This window comes from Epargyreus clarus, unplaced genomic scaffold, assembly GCF_041222505.1.
Source record: "Epargyreus clarus isolate Ecla_fem2 unplaced genomic scaffold, WU_Ecla_fem_2.2 ptg000024l, whole genome shotgun sequence".
Taxonomy (NCBI): Eukaryota; Metazoa; Arthropoda; class Insecta; order Lepidoptera; family Hesperiidae; genus Epargyreus; species Epargyreus clarus.
Window position 1 is genome coordinate 556,856 of NW_027332231.1, and position 19,556 is coordinate 576,411.

General features: G+C 34.5%; 1 protein-coding gene and 1 long non-coding RNA gene across 2 annotated transcripts; one reads left to right on the plus strand and one right to left on the minus strand.

Moving 5' to 3' along the window:
• Positions 1 to 4,129: 4,129 nt before the first annotated feature.
• On the minus strand, positions 4,130 to 18,518 carry LOC140752262 (bile salt-activated lipase). Its single transcript, XM_073086486.1, has 3 exons — positions 18,348 to 18,518; positions 10,350 to 11,620; positions 4,130 to 5,191 (listed from the first exon to the last, which is right to left on the minus strand). Exons 1-3 carry the CDS (start codon positions 18,516 to 18,518, stop codon positions 5,008 to 5,010), a joined length of 1,626 nt encoding a protein of 541 aa, XP_072942587.1. The 3' UTR covers positions 4,130 to 5,007.
• On the plus strand, positions 5,057 to 18,921 carry LOC140752263 (uncharacterized). Its single transcript, XR_012103425.1, has 2 exons — positions 5,057 to 5,159; positions 18,374 to 18,921. It is a non-coding gene; the product is annotated as an uncharacterized LOC140752263 (long non-coding RNA).
• Positions 18,922 to 19,556: the final 635 nt, after the last annotated feature.

The following is a 19,556-nucleotide window of genomic DNA, read 5'->3' on the forward strand; positions in this document are numbered from 1 at the left end:
TGAAGGTTTCCCCCTAAAAAGAAAGGGCTGCCACTGGATATGTATTGTAAACGTGTACGAAGCCGCGGGCGTAGGCCAGCGTATGACAATTTTAGCGATGCAAAAATGACATTATGCAACAAAAAGCTCGAGGCATCCGCTCCTACTGAATATTCAAAGCAATGCACGTGGTACGTCGATAGCGAGACTAAATCAATTTGTACATTACACATAAATCCTAGAAATATATGAAATTCCCAAATTTTTTTTGTGTCTGAGTATTCGTCACAGTTCCCGTAGCTTTGATGGTCGTAGAATCTAATTGTGGTATGCTTTGTGGTAGATGTATTATTTGTATTGGTAACTGTATATCATATTAAGTAGAAAATACATTTAGGATTTTGTTGTACTCGTAGTTGTCATCTGTGGGTCAGAATATAAAAGAGAATGCCTCTCCAATTATGTCCTTTTACGGTGCAGTTACGGTGTTGCATATTTTTAGGACTTGGGCAAATATAATAAAAAGAGATAAGAAAAACAGGAAAATGGCCGAATATAATTTAACAGCACCTTAAATGTGATTGTGAATGTGACATTCGCCACCGAAATCAATTACTAACATTAAAGTCATAATTACGTAAAACAGCTTAAAATATTTTTTTCGGTGTGACCTTTCTTATGTACATTTCATCTCGCAAAGGGCTATAAATAGTTTACAGCACGAATCTATAATATATATTTTTTTAAATGTTGCCTCTCAGTCTAAAGGATGGAAAGATGGAGAATAGACTTTTACTGTTAATAATAATCTGTCATAACTTTACTTATTTTAGGAATAACATGAATTGCCCATATTTTGACAAATTATCGGTAACATGTGAAATTTGTTATTGTATTAATATTTTGTATTAATAAATGGTGTCACCGTGTCAATGTCAAATGTGCAGTTGAATCTAGAATCTAGATTTCAATATTCAATGTTAATGTTCATAGTGCAATGGCGAATTCTTAGCCTTGAGGCTATAATATATGATATAACTAGCTGACCCGGCAAACGTTGTGTTGCCATATACATAAAAAAATGTTAAGGGTGAACAACCCTTATCACTTAGGGGTATGAAAAATAGATAGTAGACGATTCTCAGACCTACTGAATATGCATATAAAATTTGGCGAATATCGGTAAAGCCGTTTCGGATGAGTACGGTAACTAACACTGTGACACGAGAATTTTATATATAACATATTGTTAGGAATGATAGTAAGAATAAAGAAATTGTAAAATAAGGGTATTAACTGTGGAATCAAAAGTGGGCGTATTAAAGGGCACTGTAGATCGACTACTGGGTAGTTATTTCCCGATCTTTGTAAAGAGCGTTACTCTGCCAGTTTTGTTGCTCATTTGCGTTTAATTGTTATTCTGTTAATTTATTTTGGAAAGTTAAGGTTTTCGGCTAATAAAAAGTTGGTTTTTAATTTTTTTCCTGGCGATGTTCCTAACAATATATTATTTTGGGTTCATCGAAAAAAATGATAACCCATGGGGAAGTAAGATCTCGAGTGGTGACCATATTTAAGGAAAAGAAATATAGGGTTATGATCAGGAATCATGAAGAAGGGAGCATAGGGAAGTCGTAAAAGTGAACTAAAAGTTTTCTTGACATGTATCCTGTATGAGCTAAGTAGGGGATTAAAATTGGTTTACAAATTGTTGATATTAAAAGAGTTTTCTCAATGTAATTAAAATAATGTGTAAGTATATTTTGCGGCATATTTTTGGCAGGCGTTTTACTTTTCTTTTACCAGTTTTTTTATATAATTACGTGTGTATATTAAGATAACCTTGGATAAACAGATAAAGTGTTTTAACTCAAAAAGTTTTTATGCTTTATATTTCGCAAAATTTAGACGGAATCCAAAATGATTAAAGAGTGAGAGCACCTAAATTATCTATATCTAATATATCCTGATGGATAACAGAACCGTTTGCTACTTCAGTTTCTACTGTGACCATCAGGTAGGCAAATATGGAACAGTATGGAAACTTCCTACAAAGCGGTTGGATCCTCTTATTATTTCACACGAAGCGCGTTAAACCTAAAATCACTACTCCATCGTAGAAAGCTGCTGGACATCATGTTTCTGTATAAACTGGTGAATGGTTACATTGACGCTCCACACGTTTTGTCAGATCTATCGATATCTATTCCTAGAAGATTGCCCAGATATACAAAGTATACTCCATTTGTTCCAAAGTTCGCACGATCTAATCTAGGACATTACGCTCCTTTAAATAGGATACTTAGGAGTTACAACAACGTACATAACATAAATATAGGCAGTGAAAATTCATGCGACCCTGGGTCAAAACCAAACTCTGTTGATATCTTTTCAAATTCTCTAACATTGTTTAAAAAGTTAATTTCTGAAATAATTTAGATATATTTAAAGTTATCTTAATTTAAAGTTAATCTGTGTAAACTAAGTGTGTTTATCTTGATGAATTATTTAATAATATAATGATTGAATTATTTAATAATATAATTAATTTATCGAAAAATATAATAATAATAATTGAATAATATAATTTAATCACACTATAATTTTTTATCGAATAATATAATAATAATAATTGAATTATATAATTTAATCAAACTATAATTAATTTAAATTAAAAATATCACATCATAACCTGTATTCTCAATGTTGATGTTATTTAATTTGTAATCATGTTGTGAGTTAAGTTATCAGGAATGTATAGTTTTTTGAATATTGTTATTTTTTTACATTTTTTTTTCCTAATAGCATTTTAGAATATAACTATAAAATATTGTTTAGTATGTAGTTGCTCAAGCTGTTCGCACCTGTAATTGAGGTGGCACTTAATTAAATATCTCAATGTTTTATCAAAATAATTTGTATGCATCAGTGTTCACCTTGTTGGTGCGACTTTTTAATAAATAAATAAATAAATAAAGCATTCTTAATGACAAAGGAAGTGCACATGCAAAAATAAATCTTAATACAATTACTCAAAAATCTGTTTCCAACGTGATACATAGCCGGTCTGTGTGAACGGACCCTAAGCGGTTTTCGCAGTGCTGCAGTAGCGAGTCGCATCCAAGCGAGTGGTCACATTGCTATTTGTTTGCTATTTATTTCCGCGATCTTTTTTAAAAATGCCATGAGCGTATTGCGTGGTATACGGTTGTTTCAATTCGGCTTCATGAAAACCGGAGTTATAATTTTTTTCGTAGGATCATAGGATCATAGGAGGTTCATAGGATTAGTTATTCAACGTCAATTTATATACGGTCTTGATCAATAGAAAAAGTAATTTGTGAGAAAGGTTTAAATGAGTAATTTAAATTGACTTAAGTGTGACGATAATTGTATATAGCTTTTTATAATATAGGAGTAACAGACTAGCATGTAGTCCACCTGATGGAAACACCCGCCCATGGACATATGTAATCAACCCCAGTGAGGATTAGATATTCCTACCTGAGGTCACCCACTGATGCGCCGCTACCGCCGCTGCTGATTAGGCAGAAATAGGTGTGGCGGTGGTGCCGACGGAGTCTAACCACAAAGAGTTTTACCACCTTCATAAAACTGATAGTTCACTACGAAAAATATAGACACTTATTATATTCTGCCAGTGCGAAGCGCGAGTTGCTAGTTCAATATAAATTTTACTCATTTGATAAAAACAATGCCTTTTTTGTTCATTCTAAATAAGAATTTATAAGTATTCGTAACTCATAATAATTCGTGTTTTGTAGATAAGATTTCGACCATCAGGCAGGCATAAGAACCTCACACAATATAACAATATGTCAATATATCATGGCCAATTACTGTTTTTTGCAAAAAAGATAAATAAATGTGTATACAAAATTGTTGTTGTTGATATTGACAGTTTTACTCATAACATTTGCAAGGTCCGAAATTGTTTAAAGAAGACTATCTAAATATTCCCGTATTAATCGACTGTAATTTCTATAAAATCAAAAATCTACATTATTCACTCGTATAATACTCTATTTACTCGTTTCTTTCTTTATCGTGCAATCTTTCTGTCATTGTAATGATATTTACCTGTTTCGTGTACATTAAGTTGTTTATCAATAAAATAAATAAATAAACATAATCTGGAATTATCTGTATTAAAATATTGTATGAATGTCTTTTTTATTGTAATTCAAATAAAAAAAAATACAAAAACATTGTATGATATTAATATTAATAACATTGTTTGTCCAACATTGTGCGTAATTTTATTAAATTACAATGGATTCTTTTTGCTTACACCAAAGTCGAAGAGTTACAAAAAAAGCTTACTCCTAGACAATACATAGTTATAATCTTGATGCCGGAAATTTAATAAATTACCAACAATTTATTGTTGTTATATGGTAATTTCAAGGTTATATAAATGCAGTTCAACGAAGAAGTAATAATGGATTTTGTGGTTTCGTTTTAAATTTCGGAAAGTATCTCTATTTTTGGGAGTCAACTAGGAAATATGTTAATGAGTGAATGATAAGGTGAGTTAGTGAAGGAGTTAGTTAATGAATGAGTAAGTAAGTAAGAGACAAGTGAGTAATCAAGTGAGTCAAGTGTTGAATGAATGAGAGAATGAGCGAAGAAGTCAGTGAGAGCAGATGTAAGTGTGTATTGTATTGAATCTGTTAGTAAATTTTAACCATCCTTGTAACCGATTATAAATAAACATATTCAAATTACAATATAAGATTCCATACCCCTTTAACATTCCATTCCCCTACATACTAAGACTTAAAAACTAAACCCTTTGGCACAAAACAAATCACATTGACATACATACCTAAAGAATGAGATCACACAACACCAAAATAAGACCTGTTACGCACTATGCGGCTTATCCATGAATTCCCGATGACTGAGCAAAATAAATCGAAATAGAGAACGACACTACGAATGCCGAAAGTAGTAGGGTTCTACTGCAATTACAGATAACCGCGTAATGTGTACGAAGCTTAACACCTAATGAAACCCGTATGATTTTCTTCTATATTTCGTATATGTATTATTCCAGAGACGAACAGATGTCTCGTCCCACATGCGTCCAGTGGTGAGTTGCTTGTCGATGACCAACGCTACCGGGTTCCACTCCCGGCTCGGTCGCCACCGGACTGGTAACAGTTTTGAGGTTCTTGGGGTTGGGTCGCTGGAACAGTTAATTGAAATAATTAAACTTCTTAGTCATACACAATTTGTAATAAAGTTATTACTTTTTTATACAATTTAACAAAAATATAAAATTATGATTTACGGTATAGTCCGCGTCAAACTGCTAGTCCATTCTGAATATAGAAATGAATCATGTCGCCATGTCGCCTTAGCAAATTGTATGACTAGACCTGCTCGCAACAAATTCAGAGCGGACTAGCAGTTTGGTGCGGACTATACGTACTAACAATTGCAATTTTTTAAAGTTGGTAAAATGGGTTTTAGTTGAAGTTGAAATGTAAACAATTGCAAATATTATTGGACGGTAAGTGACCGATATATTGGTTACAAAAATTGCTACAACTGAGAGTTCATGAAATGTCTCATATATGTAGATAAGTGTCTGTTTAACAAACACCTAAATCTGGAAACGTTTAAGAAGTCTATCACCTTTAAACACAACATTAATTCAACATAAATATGAAATTGCTATGACACTCAGTCTTAAGCAAATTAAAAAAAAAAAAACTAGTAAAGCATTTTCTGTTTTTTGTTTTCGTTATGTCGTTTCGTTGCGCTGTAATGCTATGTGCATGATGTATTCGCAGTCGTTAAAAATAATTCCATATGCGCTGCGAATATTTGCAATTGTGATGGTGATGGCGCTGATTTTCGCAATTTTATAGCCGTGTACTGTTCCCGGGCACAATAATAACGCGTGACATGAATACCTTTATAGCAGCCATTATTGTTTTAATTAGATTTAATTGCAAATATACGCGTTATTTAGGTATTACATCATAATCATCATCAACCCATTACTGTCCCACTGCTGGGCACGGGTCTCCTCTCATAATCAGAAGGATTAGGCCATAGTTCACCGCGCTGGCCAAGTGCGTATTGATAGACTTCACATACCTTTGAATTTTTTTTAAGATTTCCCAGGTACGCAGGTTTCCTCACGATGTTTTCCTTCACCGTTTTAAGCAAGTGATCATTAATTTATTTCTAATACGCACATAACCGCGGATCGCGGACCCCTCGAGCGAGAGGCCGAATTTCTTAACCACTATCATCGCTTTATAATTATTTAATAGTTTTCAATGTGCTCCTAGTATGTGCATGTGTGTGTCACGCATGCATGCGAATGTACATGTAAATTGCGAATATTTAACGTATAATTTAATTGCGACTGTGTGCGCGTGTATCCGTGCATAATGTACATAATTATGCATAGTCAAAAAACGTGATTATTGCATTGCGACTATTTGTATATGTTGACTACGTTGGCGGTGATTTTACAACCAGCGCCATTTCCCGGGACAAAACTCTTCAGCGTGACGTGAATATATTAAATTTAATTTCATTTAATTTAATGCCTCCAATGTTCACAATATTTTTACATTTATTTTTGATGAAAACATATAGTTACCTAATATTTCGTATATTAGGTAACTATATGTATTAAATTTAATAAAAAGATATGATCTTAATGTTAACCAAGTTTAATTACCATAATTTTAACACTGTAGGTACGTATACTTAGAATAATTAATGTAATATTGAAATAACATTAAGCACATAAATTATATTCAAAATTTCTTATCCATAGGCTGCAATTATGAGTATTTACATTCCATTATTGAGTACACGTGTTTTTCTATTACTGGGAGAAGCTGGACCTTACTCACTAATCGAAAAATCATTATTTTATAAAATAGGAATAGCGAATAGCAGAAATAGCAAACGAAGATAGGTATATTATGGTAAGTATACCTGATGGTAAGTAGCCAATGCCGCCCATGGACATCTGTTATTAACGTCAAATAAAAAGTTGGCATTGATACCTCTGATGATTAAGTTCGAACTCCTCGGAGAAGTACCTATACCTCTTTTACCAACTTGGTAAACTCTTGGCAAACACAACAGTTCATAATACAACTGCAATTAGGTAGAAGTAGATGTGGCAGTGGTGCCTTGGTAGTCGGACTACAAACGGTTAGAAACCTTTAACCTGATTTTTCAACAAAAGATACACCGTCTCTTAAACTTCAATTCATATGTAAATTGCGAATTTTCGCAATTGTACGCACGCATATGACGTCGAATTTCGTATTTCGTGCAATTTTACGTACGTCATAAATTCAGGGACACAACATCACGCGCGGACGTGACGCGGGCACCGAGCGTCACTATTCATTACGGGACACTATTACTGTACTGCAAATTGCGAGTTTGCGGGACAATTGCTTTATGTTACACTAAATTGTTTTAAGGTACAATTGGATGGTTGTGAGCTAAGTGTGTTAGGTTAGAGTACGTAGTAGTTGATAGTGTATATGAATAATACAATTGATATATATGTCTGTGTAAGTTCGGAATAAATTGCCAATTTTAAGTTTACATATTGCATTTATTTTCGGTTTGGTTTATTTTTTATTGCACCAGTGAGGTACTGATTTGATTTTGATTTAATTTTTCATGAAAGATAAATGACGTTTCAGGTAGTGACGTGACGTAAGTTAGAACTTAGTCCTCTACTTAGCAACGTATTTGTGACCGATCTCAGGTAGAGTCTAATCCTATTGGGGTTGAACCAAATGTTCTTGTGTGGCAGTGATCACTTATGAAAGTGGACTGCATTCATGTTATTTTAAATTAAAAGGTAGTAGCCACAGATACCTATGACCCTATGAGCCGTGCGCGACTTCGTTCGCGTGGATTTAGAATATAATATCAATTGCACTACGCCATCTATTAAGCATACCGAAATGAATTTATTCGGTTCGCATACACGTCATGCAACAACAAAAATTCTTACTTTTCTTCAGACTTAAGAAATATAGATTAATATTAGGCCACGATATGAACTATAAATAAATGTGTTGTTAATCCATTAAATACAATATTTTACTAGTTTTGATTTGATTCGATTTAAAACAGACAGACCTAAATTATAAAAATGTTCGAAATTACTGTTATTACATATCCTCAGTTCCCTTAACAATGTTTTTTTGAAATATATTCAATGTACAGACACGTGAATTCATTGTTATTACATGTATAGATTATAGGTATAATTAGTAGTAGAATATAGACAGTGTTAATTAAAGGCTAACGGGTTATCCAGATATCTAGGTAGTCTAGATTGGCACTAAAGGTCAAGGGCGCCCTGTTCTATATTTGCTACGATATCATTGAAAAGTTGATTTATAAAATTATTGATAAAAGAATTATAAGACTTAAACTTGTCGAGCATATATCTTTTGTTTTTAACATTGGAACTTACTTTTAAGTTCTTATCATCATAACTATTATGATTTCATATTGTCATCATCACCATCATCATCATCAACCCATTAATGTCCCACTGCTGGGCATGGGTCTCCTCTCATAATGAGAGGGATTAGGCCATAGTCCACCGCGCTGGTCAAGTGCGCATTGGTAGACTTCACATACCTTTGAGATTTTTTTATAAATCTCTCAGGTATGCAGGTTTCCTCACGATGTTTTCCTTCACCGTTTAGCAAGTGATAATTATTTTTTTTTAATACGCACATAACTTTGAAAAATCAACGATGCGTGCCTAGGATTTGAACCTCGGACCCCTCGATCGAGAGGCCGAGTTTCTTAACCACTAGGCTATCACTGCAATATTATACTTGTAATATAAAGGCAAATATAAGATAAAAAGCAATATGAGGTCGACATCATTTGCTCAAGAAAATCCCAAATTAAATTCCACCATTACTACTAAAATCAGGATTACCCTACATTAATATAGTAATTTAGTGTTATAGTATTTTTTTAATTAGTATAACATTGTTTTATGCCAAGCACCTCTGTTACTTAGATACTATGTTCATTGCATGCAGTGTGTACCTATAAGTGATTGTGCATTTAGCTATATTATAGGTTATGTTGTAAGAAGTTATTGTAAGAATGTAACAATTGTTGGTAAACCAAATAAATCAATAAATGTTAGCTTTGTGTTTAACTGTGATCGATGTGTTTCCTGCTTTTTCAGTGTAAAAGGGTGGTAGATAATAACCACAAAAATCACTTAAATTATAACGTGCTAAAATTCTAGCGCCCAGAAATTCATGCGTTTCAGTGGAAAGGTGTGGACCACTGACGTACATATGAGGAACCATCTTCGTCCTCGGGAGTAGAAACGCCTTTATGACTAGACCTCTATTTTATATGGAATTGGTTAGAGATGTCATTTGACGATAGTGGCCATTTACAATTCTACTTTACTGCCCATTGTGGTTCGACTCCGGCTGCACCACCGCCACACCTATTTCTGCCTATTAACAGTAGTGCTGCTGTTTACAGGTTTCAACGGTATGGTAAGGGAGACATATGTTTCAGAAGCTTTCAGCTTAGTCCTCAGGGGTAGTGGTGTATCTGTGGTAGGAATATCTAATCCTATCTGGGGTTGATTACAGATGTCCATGTGCGGCAGTAGCACACAGTAGTATGGTAAATGGTACCATCAGGTGGACTGCATGCTCGTCTGCTACTCCTAAATTACAAAAAATATCTGCAAGGTCGTTTGCTACTTCAACCTTAAAAAATGCACGCAAATTTTTAGCATTACGCATAAAATGTTATTTATCACCAGCCTTGGGATGTACAAACGGCTTCCGGTTACCGACTGCCTCGCTGACTACATTCTTATTTATATTAGACATTGATTGGTCGAGGTTTTTTATATTGAATTGCCGATTTATTAATTGCCGAAATGACTTGTATAATGTATACAAAAAAATTATAATTTTTTTCGTTTATTTCTTATTTACTTAATATTCTTTCATTTTTATGCACGTATTTTTTTACAGTTGACGAATATTAATTAATAATAATGATAATTTTAATTATTATTAATTTATTTGATCAATTATTAATCAATTATTAATCAAATCAAATTACTCGTATCCAATGCCTAGCCTAAATAAAGATCAAAATTTAACAATTTCTTAGTACTAAACATTGTTATGTTTCAATATCTGGAAGGCAAGAATTGGATATTTTGATTATTTATAACAAGTGTAAATTAACATTATAATCTTTCACTTCAATCAACTCCAAATTATGTTGGAGTCTAATATAAGTAACATAACATCCAAAATAATAGAGATTTTGTTACTTACGTATATTTAGCGAAGTTGGTCCACAGAGTCACCATTTTCTGAATCATGTGGTTTTCCATGTACCTTTGAGGTAGTGGGATGGAGTGCGGCTTGAACATGTAGAAGAGCTCGTCCGCATGAGAGGCACCCTTTGCGGTCAACATGAGGGATATCATCTTCGGCATGTTGAAGGTCCCGCTGTATTTGAACAGGTAGTAATAAATCGGCTGATGGTTAGTTTTTGCGTACATTTCTGATTCTATCACAGTCGGAAACTTAAAATGAAGGTCCGAATACAAATCCACCATGTCCATTATCATTTCGTCCTTCCCAGAGGAAAAGTAATGCCCTCGTATAGTGTCTACTATTATGTTTTTATCTTCATCTGTTGGAAATTCAAGGTCTGCTTGCAAAAGCTCGGCTGTGTTTACTCGCCTCACGCTGGTTCCAAAATTCTTCGCTGCGAAGTATATTCCTTCGTTGTCATTGAATCCAATTATCATTGGCAGTTTTGTATAATTCCCTGATAATATGATGTTAATTGGATATTCTGTAACGATTGGTTCTACGCCTGGAATATATTTTTCTACACATGGCACGAATAAGACGTCTGCCGTGATGTGATTCTTGTGTTTTGTGTATTTGATGGAACTAATGAGTTCGTCGTAGCTGTGTTTCGATAGTATTTTGTAGATCTTGTAGGGATCTGTAGTGTTGTAGCCAAATTCTTTGGCCAATTTACTAGCTCTCGTGATAGGGTCGTGTTGGATGGCCCAAGGTGCTATCGTTGCACCGCTTTGTAGGATAACTTTATGAAAAAGGCCTCTTGCTGACGGAGACAGGATAAGAAAAGACGTTGACACTGCTCCAGCACTTTCACCAAATAAAGTTACGTTATCTGGATCTCCACCGAAACCTCGTATATTTCTTTGGATCCACTTAAGCGCTGCTAGTTGGTCCTTAAGACCGGCATTACCCGGTGCCTCTTTTATCCCCAGGCATAGAAATCCTTCTGCGTTTAGGCGATAATTGATTCCTACAAAAACTACCCCGTTTTCAGCAAAATAGTCTCCTCCATAAAGAAACGGTGAGCCAGTGCCTTCGTAGAATCCTCCACCATGTATGAAAACCATTACTGGTAAAAGTTTTTTGCGGATTGGTCTTGGGGTGTATATATGTAATTTTAGACAATTTTCGTCGCCGACTACGAGGCCCATCATCTTTTGGGGACACCTCGTGTTCACGTCCACTGCTTCAAAGACTCCGTCCCATTTTGGTGGTGGTAGTGGTGCCTAAAATTGAGAAAACATGTAATTACTTACAACATCTGCACACTTATCGTATTTCTACAAGAACTATTTCTGATAAGTAAGGAGTGACGTGATAAAATGAAGTATTGTATCGCCGGGGTCTCTCATGTCAATGAACTTCCTGAACTTTGTGTGATGTGAGTAGGTATACGAAAGGATAAGCATACTGAATAACAATGGTTTTTTATTTGTATAATGGACCTTCAAAAAAGTTTAGGATCTATGTTGTCCGTTTATAGACTTCAAATCTGTCGTAGACAATAAAAATAACTTGTCTATATAATATACTCGTATGATGTAAGTTATAAGAAACTAAGTCATGTACTAATGTATGCATATAATATAATGTCTACATTTATGTATAATAAGTGTTGCATTGTTTAATTAAACAAAATTAAACATTAATTGTTAATGTTCATACTAACAATGTAACACACACGTTGCATGCTAACATAATAGTCCATAATAGTAATGTATTGTGAATGCAAACTTCAACAGAAAAAATATTATTTTGCATCTTCTTCATGAAAATTAAACGTATATTATTTCTGCGTAGCCGTTAAATTGTAAAAGTAAAGTTATAATTTAGTGTAGATTCACGGTGCTTACTGTATTTTAATAATAATAATAATAAAATTTATTTCAGACTAGGTTTGTCTATATTTGTTGTTAGTATACAGTTTAAGCTTAACCTATGTTAGTATACACACAGAAAAAATACGAATACGAAGACTACCACACTAATAATAAATACATAAAATAAGACACAAAAAGAAAAGAAATCTACGGTCTATTTGTGCCGATGTGTGCACTATTCCAGGCTCTCCAGAGAGGGCTGTCCAGCTTATACGCCAATGTGCCGAGGAGAGTGTTGGTGCTGCTCACTAGCCTGCACAACAAGGAAGCCGTACGCTTGCGCATGATCGCGTAGAAGTCGTCGACAGGGGCGTCCGCAAACATTGCTGACGCGCTGCAGTATCGCGGCTTCCCCAGCACCGCCCTCAGCACATTATTGTATTGAACACGTAGGGCTCTGTAAGCCCGCCGCGTATAGTCGGTCCACAGACCGCACGTGTAAAATGTCTGACAGTAAGCTATAAATAAGGTCAGCTTTACTTGTGTCGTACAGCGTGCAAATCTGCGGGCCAACATATTGCCCCGGACTGACATCGCCCTACGCTCCCGTTCTATGTCACTGTCATCATCGAGACGCTCAGTGACTACATGCCCGAGGTATTTGAACACAGCTACCTGTTTCAGGGGAGAGCCACAGAGTCGAATGACTGGTTTAAAAGGACTGGGTTTGTTTTTTCCCCTAAAGATGACGTACTCGCTCTTTTTTGTATTGTAGCTGAGTCCATGCTCCCCAGCATAGTCCTCACAAATTTCAATCAGTTTTCGAAGACCACTGACCGAGGGGCTCAGCAGAACCATGTCGTCCGCATAACTGATATTATTTATCGGAACACCGTCGATAGAGCAACCAACACCCGCTCTGCTGAGCCTCCCAATCAACTGATTCACATATATATTAAACAGCCTCGATGACGTCAGCCCTCCCTGTCTCACTCCACACTCTAGCTTGTAGGGAGCGCTCATCGCGTTTCCCCACCGAACAACATTTGATTGGCTATTGTACCAGTACTGCAACAACGATATTAACTCCGGTCTTAAGCTGGTTTCGTTCTTAAGTTTGCTCCATAGTATCTTGTAGGACACCAGATCGAAGGCCTTAGACAGGTCCAGGAAGCACCCATATACCAGTGTTTTCCTATCTGTGTAGTATTTTGATTGTAACATTTTTTATAGTTTGAACATGACTTGCAAGATGGATTTTTTTCTAAGATTTTAAGAAAAAAACAAATTACGCTCGTTATCGATACTCAATCTATCCAAATATCGATTTTTAGTAGGTAGCAGTTTTCTAATAGTACCTACCACTTCCAATAGGCAGGAATTTTCCAATGCCGATTTTGTATAGGCAAAAGATTGAATATTTTTTTTAGTACAGGGTGTTAAAGAAGTAGAGCAAATGAGTAAGTTAACTTTACCGGTAGGAGTCGGTTATATTTGGGATTGATTAAACATAGGTTGGTATTTCATAAAAAACCTCATTCACATAAACATATTTTTTTATGTTAATGCCAAGGTGAGAACTACCAACGTTTTTATTTAGTGTTTGCATATCTACGTCACTGAGCTATAAGAACCAATAAATCAAACCCAACGTATAAAATAAAACATCGTAATTTTTTGTATCAATCGCTAAATGGCTGACGTCAATTGTTTTTCTCATATTTTTTTATAATTATGATTGACAACTCTAGGCCTAGAGTAAAGTACAAAATCATTCATCTTACATTTTTTGTTATACGAGTACAAAGGAATTGGTTATCGAATTACTTATCGTTACCGGGTTCAGGTGTCCTTTCAGAATGATTTTGACTATAGACTGCTAACTTGGGTATATGTGGATTGGTAGGTTTTGAGCGGAGCCATGTTCAGAAGTAGCATATAAAAAAATACAAGACTTACAAGTGAAACTAATAACAGCGTCATAAAGAAAGTTTTCAACTACGAGAATTTGCAAAAGCAAGTGCAGCAAGAATTCATCATCTCTACCTATGGATCACAGATACTGCGAATACTGACGAGAAGTATAAAATATATTATAACTATAAGGAAGTGATTCAAAATGTTCTGTATGTTTCTCGCGCAAGCAATATGTGAGAGGTAAGTAGAAATTTGACCAATTTATACTACAATCCGTATGGAAACAGTTATCACTTTGCAATTTTTAAACGACTTCCCTAGAGAGATTATTAAATCTACATCCGTTCTCGTATACTATGTATCCACATCTAACCGCATAATTTAAGAACATGATGTGGTAAAAAATTTAAATCATTGGTAATTTTCTATCATGCCTACATTTTATTTATGGTTTATCGAAGAAGTGCGTCAACCTTTTGTCTGACTTTTGGTACTCTGTGGTTCACAAAAACTTACGGTAAAATTAATAGTAGGTATATATTAATGGTGGCATGGTTCTCAGACCATCATATTATAATTAAGTTATGTCACTATGTGTCCGATATCCGGCTTAAGATTCCGTTTAACTTAATATTTTTAAATGTTAAATATATCTACTACTTAAACAAACATTAAGATATCAAAAACACTATTACTTTAAATAAAGTTAATGTTATTCCCACAATTTAGACGAATCATTGGATTCGTGATTTTAACAAATTCGTTGTCATTGGACAACGAATTTGTTAAAATCCGTCAAGTTGAGTTGAAAGGCGTGTAGAATGAAACGTAGGTAGAGTTCGCGACAAACTGCTAGTCCGCTCTGAATACAGTAACGACCCACGTTGCAATAGCAAATTGTAGATATTAGCGGGACGAAGACAGCGCGGGACCCCCCGGCACCCGCTGCTGCCCGCTCTCGCCCACGAGTAATAGCTGCGTTAGTGTGCCCTTACGTTGCTACGGAGTACATGCTTGTCGTTGTGTTCGACCGCATTGGCTCTCTAACTGACACCTGCGCGCATTAACTTCAGAGCGGACTTGAAGTTTGGCGCGGACTATACATATCTACTATACATTTGTATATACTTAAAAAAACATTACCCCCTGTAGTCAGGAAAAGCCGTTCGATGTCGATCGCGGGTAAAACCACTCCTTCTTTTTGTTATTGTTGTAAGGAAGAGATTGATCCCTGGAGACCGAAGGATTTAAGCGCTATTTTGTTCTGGTTTGAGGGTTAGGCAGAGACACTTAAACAAGGCGTTTCAGCGTATTCAGGCAATATATCTATGTTCTGACACCAACCCTATCTGGGGTTGGTTATATGGTTGTCCGTTGTCCATGAGCGGCGATTACCATTTATCTTCAGGCGGTATGCCCGTTTGCTACCGTTAATAAAATTCTTTATAGACAAACTGCATCGTCATTCTACAAATTTATTCATCTACGGGTAAATGCCTAATAATTGAATACATAGCAACAGCCATTCTTTTGGCGTATAATAGATATGCTTATTTTTTTGCTACCACACAACACAACAAAATTGAAACAAGTTTTTAAAATGACTTCCAAGCCTTTTAATAAAGTTAACTTTAGAATCGATTGGGCTGTTATTTTACAATCGTAGTTATTTATACGTTTTTAACTAAAAAAATAAGCAAACATTTTAATAACCTTGAAGAATTATAATTTAGCCGTTATTGTAGGCATAAATCACAATTGTATATAATTCCACTTCTTGTACGAGATGTCATATATTTTGCAGCGCTATTTTATATAGAGTCACTCTTTTTTTCAAAATATAGCCGCTATTCTTTGTTCTGTTTAGCGGAAACCATAATAGTACGTGGACAGAGAGCCCTGTGTTCGATCCCCGGCCAGCAAGGAGTAATGATAAGAGTTTTAAATCTAGATATTTATGTGCTATACATATGTGTTTGTGGTATCAATGACAAAGGTTATCTTAGTATAGGGTACAGTATACTTTATTATCTTTAACCATTAAAATTTGACCTTGGATTTTTCGAGGTCATGTGCGAGTTATCACTTACCACATCGATAGAGGTAAACATTGCGAGAAATCACACTACATGTTTATTCACAAGTTTTCGTATGAATGTTAAATCTTAATGTTAAAACACGATTAGCCCGCAAGATATCCAGTCCAAAGTCTTTTGATACTAAGAGGAGACTCTCACTCAGCTGTGGGTTGCTTGTGGGTTGATACTGCTATTACTATTGTAAGTATAAACGCAAAGACACTTACAGAGTTTTCATATATATATTACGTCGGCTATCTTTAACACGTCTGTTTGGTTAGTGCTAAAGTATAATCCAACAACAAAGGTTTCTATATTTAAAAGGTTCGCAGGAGTTTACCCAACTTCTGGATTCAATTCCTTAATTTAGCGAAATTTGGCAACATTTATTTATAACATATGGGAAGTTCATATCAGTAGTTCCATTTAGATATCGCTAGAGACAGTGCTCTACTGACATGTGGTCTAGACTCGTCCGTGTCCTACTTTTGTTGATAGCACCACTACACACGAAATAATATTAAGTTAGGATTAAAAATACTTCGCAATAATCCGCTACTAATATGTGTGATGGTATAATATGGTTGGTTTGACTTAATGATAAACCGTTGTAGAGTCAACTTACCCTGATGATGGATTTTGGAGCGAAACACGTGTTGGTGGTGGTATGTATGGTGGTGTATATTTTTTATTTTTTGCAACTGCGCGCATCCTTTGCCCCACAAAGGGAAGGGAAGGGTTTTACATACTGCATGGTTTAAAGTAAATACCATCATACCAGCATGGATTTCCGCAAAGTGACGCCTGATACAATTAACTACGGAATAATATCATCATATTATGATATTGAAAGCATATATTTAATGATCGAGCAATCTTTTCCACTCTCCTATTATCTACCATTATTTATAGACAACACAGATATATATAATTTTTTATAATACACTTTCTTCTATTTCTATAAATAAAAAATATTTTCTATGAAATTTGTGGAAATAGCAGTGTAGCCCTGGGTAGCAGTTGATTTTTTTGTTAATAAATCTTTTCAACCCTGAGTATTCCTTTGTAACTTGCCATTTGCCTATAAATCAGGAATAATAACATATTACACATTAGGCGTTTATTGGACCTTGAAAACCTCTGCAATACATGAAGTAAGTACAACACACAGCTTGACCGTTGTACTCCAGGCATATTAAGTGTGCGTTCGAGTGTGAAATAAATATTATAATTTTACCTATTAGTAGCTGAATATTAGTTCCACATATTATGGGGAGATTTAACTATATTTAGATATTTGTTAAATATAAGATATATGTAGGTATAGGTACTACATGAAATTTTATTCCGATGTTGGTCTATGGTTTAAAGTAAATCTATTTTTATGCTTATTTTTGCACAAAGAATTCGATTTATTTTCTACGACTAAACCTTTTTAAGTTCTCTGCCTTTTTGTCTGTTTGTGTATATAATTTTAAAAACTATTCAACCGGCTTGTAGAGACTTTCACTGGAAGACAAAGGATATATAGGTGTATTTTTAAACATACGAGTTTTTTTTTTTTTAAATTAAATTGAATTTCTTGTGTAAAAAAACCTAAAGTTGTGTCTATAGGTAGATACATACACATGCACACACACACATAGATTTATAAATTTTCATAGAACTATTGAAATAAATATTATGTGTTTTGTTTATAATAGTCTTGCAAATAATGGGCGTCTTACTTTTGTAAAAAAATGTATATTAAATTCAGTGTAGATGGTTCGTCTTCCGGTATATATAAAAATTCATTGTTAATGTGTTTATAAAAAATAACATTAACATGAATTATACAAGGTGGGTGACCTTATCGCTCAAGATATGAGTCGTTCAGATAAGTATTTGCGCAAAATAAGTTTTCAATTGACTATTATTATGAATTCTTATGGCTACGTTTGGATGCCTCATGTATATTAGAACGCAGCAGCACTACACTGCAAAACTACGAGGAGATCTTGTGCCATTTAAATGTCTTTAGGTGTCATGGACACGAAAAAAAGGCCTAAACTCTGACCACATTATTGCCAAAATTATTAATTTAAATTCGGATACATATGGCAGAATGACACAATTGCATCAGCCGAAAAAAAACAAACCTTAAATCTATTCTCCTGGTTGACAGTTCCATATGGGATGCCGAAGTACTGGTGGAATCTGCCATTGTCGCTGATCCTGCCGCGGACCAGCCCGCTCTCAGTCCTCACCACCGGCGATGGCACCTTCACCACATTTGCTGCTATGAGCGACAGCAACGCCAACCATTTCATGATTTTAAACTTTTTTCACAAATCACTTATATTTTTATTCATGGCTATATATACGTAAGTAGTCGTTGCCATGGATTAATCGTTTTAGAATATAAATTGAACGTCACTTCAGAAAGAAAAAAAAATAGCTTCAATTGATTAATATTTTGAACTTAGAACTAAAATTGCTGCTATTATTTCGTATTCTTTATTTTATTGCCGTTCTAAGTAGACCGGTCAATTGAATCTTTTATTCGTATTTTTTCGGTTTAATTCAACAATCATTTTATGACTTTAACAAAAATGTTGTTGAGGTACTCGCTATCTTCGGACGATTAGATCGATATTTAATTTTTAATCTTTACTTATTTGTCTTTGAAACCGCGCTAAACGCGTACACTCGCTAGGACAACCGCAATATAAATATTGCACGCTGTATTGACAACGCCAGCCTAGCTCGAAGGCCATGTGGATTTTAGCAGAATTCACGCGTATCTAGTTAAAATAAGGTTCATTTTTGTTACTGTAAAGTTGTATATATATTTTTTTATGTCCGGTAAGTCATCTCATTCTTGATTCTTGAGGTTAAGGTTTAAACGTACTTAAATACTAAGGACGCTTTAAGGAAGAACTTAGTACTTACATATAAAATGATATATAATTTGCGTTAATAGCTACTATATTTTATTTTTAAGACACATTGATTGCTATGTATAATTATGATGATTACTTTACATCAGTAGTAGATAGTAATAAATACTACATTTTAATTAAATTTCTTGTCCAAGAACAAATTTGTTTTCTAAATATTTCTCGATGTTTCCAATGTGTTTTTAATCTTTAAAATAAATGTAAATAATAAGTTATATATATATTTTATGTTATATCTATATTTAAACTAACAAAATATGTAAACGTTTTAATTTTCCTCTACCTATAGGTATTAATTATGAAATTTGCGGAAAGGATTTTAACAGGATTTTCATGAAGAAATAAGCATTTAGGCTACCTGTTGTCTACGTTTAGCCCAAGTAGGTGTAGAGGGCTTGTTAAAAATCA

What these genes read in the sequence shown, in the direction of transcription:
- LOC140752262 (XM_073086486.1), bottom strand. Translation starts at nt 18,518, where the DNA reads ATGAAATGGTTGGCGTTGCTGTCGCTCATAGCAGCAAATGTGGTGAAG. An exon ending in ACCAGGAGAATAGATTTAAG is followed by an intron (nt 11,621 to 18,347) that starts GTTTGTTTTTTT and finishes TCTCAATTTTAG; the next exon opens with GCACCACTACCACCACCAAA. An exon ending in ACCAACTTCGCTAAATATAC is followed by an intron (nt 5,192 to 10,349) that starts GTAAGTAACAAA and finishes TAACTGTTCCAG; the next exon opens with CGACCCAACCCCAAGAACCT.